General features: G+C 44.1%; 1 protein-coding gene across 1 annotated transcript; it reads left to right on the top strand.

Annotated features, from left to right (window-relative positions):
- The first annotated feature begins 2,590 nt into the window (after positions 1-2,590).
- Positions 2,591-3,003, top strand: LOC123059187 (NADH-ubiquinone oxidoreductase chain 1-like). Its single transcript, XM_044481812.1, has one exon. It carries the CDS (start codon positions 2,617-2,619, stop codon positions 2,986-2,988), a length of 372 nt encoding a protein of 123 aa, XP_044337747.1. The 5' UTR covers positions 2,591-2,616; the 3' UTR covers positions 2,989-3,003.
- Positions 3,004-6,108: the final 3,105 nt, after the last annotated feature.

The following is a 6,108-nucleotide window of genomic DNA, read 5'->3' as shown; positions in this document are numbered from 1 at the left end:
TCATACTGCGATATCGTCAAATCATCCAACGGAGAATGGAAACCATTTCGGTGGCGGTAATGGCCTCCAGTAATTTTCTATGAACCATACCACTATGGTCATCTATATGATTAGACCGTGCTGCTTCACTAGACTTTCCTGAACCATCCATTTGATCCCCACGGTCGTGACACCACTTTCTAAACAAAAGTTTCCAAAATCCAATGCGGAACCAAGCAGTAAGAGAAATTCATCATGGTAATTATTAGTCGAAAACCAAAGTGGAACGGAGAGAACGGAGAGTCAGTTACAATGACAAAATTGTTGAGGAATCATGTTGAAAGAACAACATTTTGTGTCATAAATATCATATATAGAGATTTTTCATGTATCGACGCTTTTGATTCAATTATGAAAGTACGCTGTACTAGACTTGCACCCCTAGTTACGCAGAAGTGCAAGCACAGAAGCGGATGACCGGACCTTACCAACATACTCAAAAAAGTATTCTATACTGGGGTCTGTTCTCTTGACAAGCAGTGTTTCCAGTCTAGCTGTGTCAAATCGGGTGTGAAGTGTCCTTCTAGGTTCTGGCTGGTAGAGCAGAGGACTGAAAATCCTCTTTAGTTTCACGCATGGGACTCTAAATCCCAATTGCGCTAGCTCTGTGGTTCGATTCCACAACAGAACGAACAATGAATGAATGTGGGCGGTCAACCAGGTAAGCCTGTGCCCAGGAAAGAAAGGACTAGGGAGGGATTGAGAGAAGCTTTCACAGTGGAAAATGCAAAAAAGCATATCGTTCTTAGAAATTGTGGAATTTTACTCGGTTAGAGCTATGGTTTAGCATCAAGAGGGAAGTTTTGTAAAAGCAACAGGAAGAATTGCTCAGATACCCGTAAGCGTATATAACTTGGGTCGTGTTATAAATGCTCTGGCTAAACCTATTGATGGGAGAGGCGAAATTGTAGCTTCCGAATCTCGCTTAATTGAATCTCCTGCTCCAAGTAGAATTTCCAGGCGTTCCGTATATGAACCTCTTCAAACAGGGCTTATTGCTATCGATTCGATGATCCCTATAGGGCGCGGTCAGCGAGAGTTCATTATTGGGGACAGACAGACTGGCAAAACAGCAGTAGCCACAGATACAATTCTCAAGAAAAAAGGGCAAGATGTAAGAAGAACGAGAGCGAGCCTTCACGAAATAAAATGAAAGTGAAAGAGAATTGTCAAAATTTCCTAAAAGCGGTGGTTCTTTTCTTTATGGATCGGGTAGATCCATATGTTCTGAGGGGGAGACAGGTGTAGCGCAGCCTGGTCAGCGCATCTGTTTTGGGTACAGAGGGCCATAGGTTCGAATCCGATCACCTTGATGTGGTATTCACACAATGGGGCCGAAGTGCAAAGCCCCGTAGCCTATCCGCGGTCGGGAAGGCAGGCGAAAAGCGCGCACAAAAGAAAAAGAAAGCTAAAAAGCTTATTTTGCAATCCATTATCTTTGGTATTCTTCTATATTTAGATCATATTATATAGCTATTTCACAGGTTTTATTTACATACCTCAGTCATGTTATTTGTCTAGCCTTCAATCAGAATAGCCTCTCCACTGGTTCCGAAGATTCTTTCGGCATCAATGTGCTTTTGGAATCTTCCTATGAAACAAATAACATTCTGGAACAGTTTAGGACAGAACATGCCTCAGTAGAAAGCGAGCTTTTTTCGCGTATAGCCACCTCGAAGCCCAATTAGCGCATGGGCTGCCCCCTCAACTCAACCCTGACGAGTACGCAAACTTGGTCAGGGAGCATTTAGACGGTGCAGTTAGTATTGACCACTACCGCCAAGTCCATAATTCAAAAATTGATGAAGTCCACATAATGGAGCTCAAAATCCGATTACCAAATCGACTTTTTTAGCATCTTGAAACCGCACATAAGAAATATTCTGAATGAATCACCTTACAATAACATACGAGAGACAGCTTTCTATTTTGTCGAACAACAAGTCGAACCCAATGAACAATTCCATTCAAAGGAATGTTCTAGAGTTTTTTCCACTATATTCGCGATATTAAAAAAAAGGAAGAAATTCTTCACGATTTCTAGAGTTCCGGGATTACTTCACTGATATTGATTTTCGCCTAAGCACGGCCTCTAGGTTAGTTCAAAGTGTAATACAACGAACTATCGATACACCGAAAACGAGTCAAGATGGATATATAAAATGGAGACATCGTGGATTACCCAAATTGGGACGACGATAGGACATTTCACTTTCTTTCGCAATATTTCTGATCATGACTCAACCACTAGGAAAGGGGATTGCTTACTCTCAGCCACGTTTTCGCTTATGCTTAGTCAAGTGAGGATTCCATTCGAAGTAACGTAACAGGAGCACCATCTTCAAAACTTCTCGGGATCCAGAGTTTTTCGATAAAAGGTCCCATCCTTCAATATCATGATTGGGTCAACCAGGCCAGATCATAAGTGAAATAGTTTGATCGGGTCGACCAGGTCAGGCCCGATCATGAGTGAATAGAAAATCGAAAACGTACATAGCTATTCCAGCGGAAATACTTTGTTTAATTCTACCACTTCTACTAGGAGTAGCCTTTTTAGTTCTAGCTGAACATAAAGTAATGGCTTTTGTGCAACGTCGAAAGGGTCCTGATGTAGTGGGATCGTTCGGATTGTTACAACCTCTAGCAGATGGTTTGAAATTGATTCTAAAAGAACCTATTTCACCAAGTAGTGCTAATTTCTCCCTTTTTAGAATGGCTCCAGTGGCTACATTTATGTTAAGTCTGGTTGCTTGGGCCGTTGTACCTTTTGATTATGGTATGGTATTGTCAGATCCGAACATAGGACTACTTTATTTGTTTGCCATACCTTCGCTAGGTGTTTATGGAATAATTATAGCAGGCTGGTCTAGTAAGACGGGGGGCGGCCATTCGGTCGCCTATGATATACGGACCAATTGGTCAAAAATGGGTTTGTGCCGCAGGTGTTGAACGATCTACTCTACACAGGTGTGGGCCTACAGGGCTAGGGCTCATAAACCCTTTCTTTCATTCATCAAGGGGTCGGTCACTTTTCCGGGCCGGGATCGAGAAGTGGAAGTCATAAAAAAGTGATGTTTCTCTTCGCACCTCATATCAAGAGGAAAGGTAGCTTGTCAAGCTGGTCTCACTATTGGAAATTCTAGCTTTCTTTTTTTTTCACCGGCTCTTCTTCTTTGTCAACGCTACTAAGGACCTGACGGTTCGCCTACTTGATGGATGAAAGAACATGAGAAAGGGTTCTAAAATAAAAGGCTAGAAAGTCTTATACAGTACAGTCAAAGTCAGCGGCTGAGTTTTCCTAGCCTTGCCTACTCATTTTTGTAGGCGAGTGAGTTAGCGAAGAGGCTTAGGGATAAGAGAGTGTCGGTGCGTACGTAGCCTTCATTCTACTACGCTACACAAAGTCATTTAGCTCGACGTTAATTAAGAGAGTAAAGGAGGAATACCCTACATAGAAGAACCACAGTTCGCTTACAAAGGTATAACCTTTAGCTCCCCGGGACTAAGCTGCTTCGCACCAGTGATAGTTAATTAAGATTCCATTTCAAAGGCTCTACTTTGTTTCGCAAGCCTTTGTCATTGTCAGTCAACTAAGGTTGGCCCTCGGCCCCCTGCGAATCCGTAAATCAGAGAGCATGTCGCAAAAAAAGGATGGTCCCCTATGCATTTCATTCTTATCGGAACGCAAAGAATTAAAGTACCTGACCCCCCATCATGGTGAACCTCTCCTTGTGATCGGGATGAGGTAGATGCCTCCCAGCCGGGGGGGCGGATCGAATCGGAGTTTCCTTAGGTAGCCACCGACCTACAGTTCTCCTTAAACTTCTATGCTTGGTGGAAAAGAAGCGAACAAAGGTACGCTCGCTTGCTGTCTTGTTCTCTGCCGCGGACTGGGATCGCTCGCCAGCTAGGCCCTCTAGAAAAAAGTTGGAGCAACATAGTATGAGAACATATTACCCATCTTCGGGGACAAGGGGCGGAACGACCTCTCGATCTACTTACTGCAGCCCAGGACGGGCGTCGTCGTCTAGGCGTGGCTTCTTGTTTTGATCTCCCCTACGCCTAGGACGTTGTCTGGGCCAAGAGCCATAGTTAGTTGCTGTTTCCATTTGGTTCTTCTTTCTCGTTGTTGATACCGGCAAGACCCAGCCAGATGATGATGTCTGCTGGTTGGTAGTGAGAGGACTCTTAGTACCCGCAAAAAAAGGGCGCAGGTGAAAAAAACAATCATTTGATTTAGTTTCTTGCTCTCCCTTAGCAGCGGGAAAGGAGTCTATCTATCTGCCTAGCTTTGGTAGATTTCCCCCAACGCAATTCAAAAACGGAAATTCCACGAATCCCTGAGGTGGATAAGTCCGACGACTCAGCAGCAGTGCGGAATTGAGTTTCTGGTCCGGTGGATCTGATCTATAGTTAGGGGGCAATACATACCAAAAGGTTCGAAGAAGGAAGGACCATTATATAACCAACCCACCCATAGCCGGTCTAACTGCTGAGAGAGAAAAGTGCTTTTCTTTCCCTAAGAGTCCTCGAGTACACACTTCTATTGCGGATCCTTTGCGAGATCAGGATTTTGGATTCATAATTTAGAATCAATCCATGTTAGGTCAACATCGAGACAGAGCATCTCAGTTGGCTCTGTCAAGGAAGTGAAACAGGCATTCCTAGGTTGAGGTTACCATTGGATTGACCCTCAGTCAGGCCTCCGATTCCAAGGAGTTGATTTAGCAAGTTCCCCACGCTACCCCGCGGGAATTCTAATCGGATCAATCGGTGGTTCCGTAATGAGTAGTCGAATACACATTGAGGGGGCCTTGCCTCCTCCTTCCCGCCCACACCTTCATTCTTTTCCTCCTCTGATCTTAGAAAGCATACTAAACTTCACTCCAATCTTTCTCCATTAGCAACAAGAGCAGCTCTATCTATCGGCCCTTGATGAGTAAGCTTAGCTATACCGCTTAGGTTGCAAAGCAGCAAGCTCCCTTCTAACGCATTATTGCTTGAAGCCTTCTCGCTTAGTAAGCCGCCTTCGGCCCTTCCTCCTTCTTACTCTGTTTGGTATTCGCTCGTGGGTTTGTTTCCAGGTTCTTTAGTTCTTGGTTGGCTCTCTCTATTGTTGTTTGTAGATCGTGCTTCCTGCGCATTGATCCGGCAGCGAGACCCGCCCTGGTTGTAAAGCGAAGCGAGCCGTCCTTTCTTTCATTCGTTGCTTTGTCTTCGGTTTGTTTTTAAACTCGACCTTCTATCGGGACTGTGGTGACGAACCTTACTCCCCTCGGTCAAGTGGTTGACCCGTCTGTCCAATAAGTTTACTAAGTGAATGGGAATGCTATAGTTTGACCAGCCTGGGAAGAGTAGTCAGAGGCAATTCGCTAATATGGAGCTGTTTATATCGGCTTTCTTTCCTAACTAACAGGAAAAGAGAGACATGCGAGTTCGACTCTCATTCTATCCATGTTCAGCAGTCCCTTTCCATCTTGGTACTGTTGATGGCAGTACCGCTCAACTACGAGATGCTTGAAAGTCAATGTATCAATAATGTTCCCAAGAGTAGCATCGAGCCTCGAAATGGCAAGCCATGCTTCAAGCTAAGTCAGTATGGATCTAATTGATTGCTAAACTGAAGGAACGATCTCTGTCGAAGATTCTCATTCTGAAGCAGGTGCCTAGCTCTGGAAGGATGGACGGGATCATACCTATTTGAATTGAAGAACATTCTGTAACACTTGTTTTTGAGTGGGGAAGGAAAATAAGCACACAAGCGAACAACCATCTAACCGTCAGTCTGAACTCCCAGGATCAGTCCATCAGTAAGAAAAAGCTTCCGTTTCCATCATTCAGTAGTGGAATGGAATAGTTCGATGGTATTGATCGTCCAACCATTGATTGGAATGTCTATCATGATAAACCGTGTAATTCTATAAGCTAAGCAGATGAGGCAACAAAGAACCTAAACCGTCCTCTCTGATTGACTTCATCAGAAGATTCCTATGGTCTGGTTTACCTTTCTTCTTTCCTTGCAACCTTGGATCGATATGGTTCATTCCTAGGCTATGCTCTTTCAACGGT

This window comes from Triticum aestivum, chromosome 3A, assembly GCF_018294505.1.
Source record: "Triticum aestivum cultivar Chinese Spring chromosome 3A, IWGSC CS RefSeq v2.1, whole genome shotgun sequence".
Lineage (NCBI taxonomy): Eukaryota > Viridiplantae > Streptophyta > Magnoliopsida > Poales > Poaceae > Triticum > Triticum aestivum.
The sequence above is the reverse complement of the archived record's forward strand: the minus strand, read 5'-3'. Positions and strand labels throughout refer to the sequence as shown.

Bases quoted from the DNA above. Each gene is read 5' to 3' on its own strand.
- LOC123059187 (XM_044481812.1), top strand. From the start codon at position 2,617: ATGGCTTTTGTGCAACGTCGAAAGGGTCCTGATGTAGTGGGATCGTTC.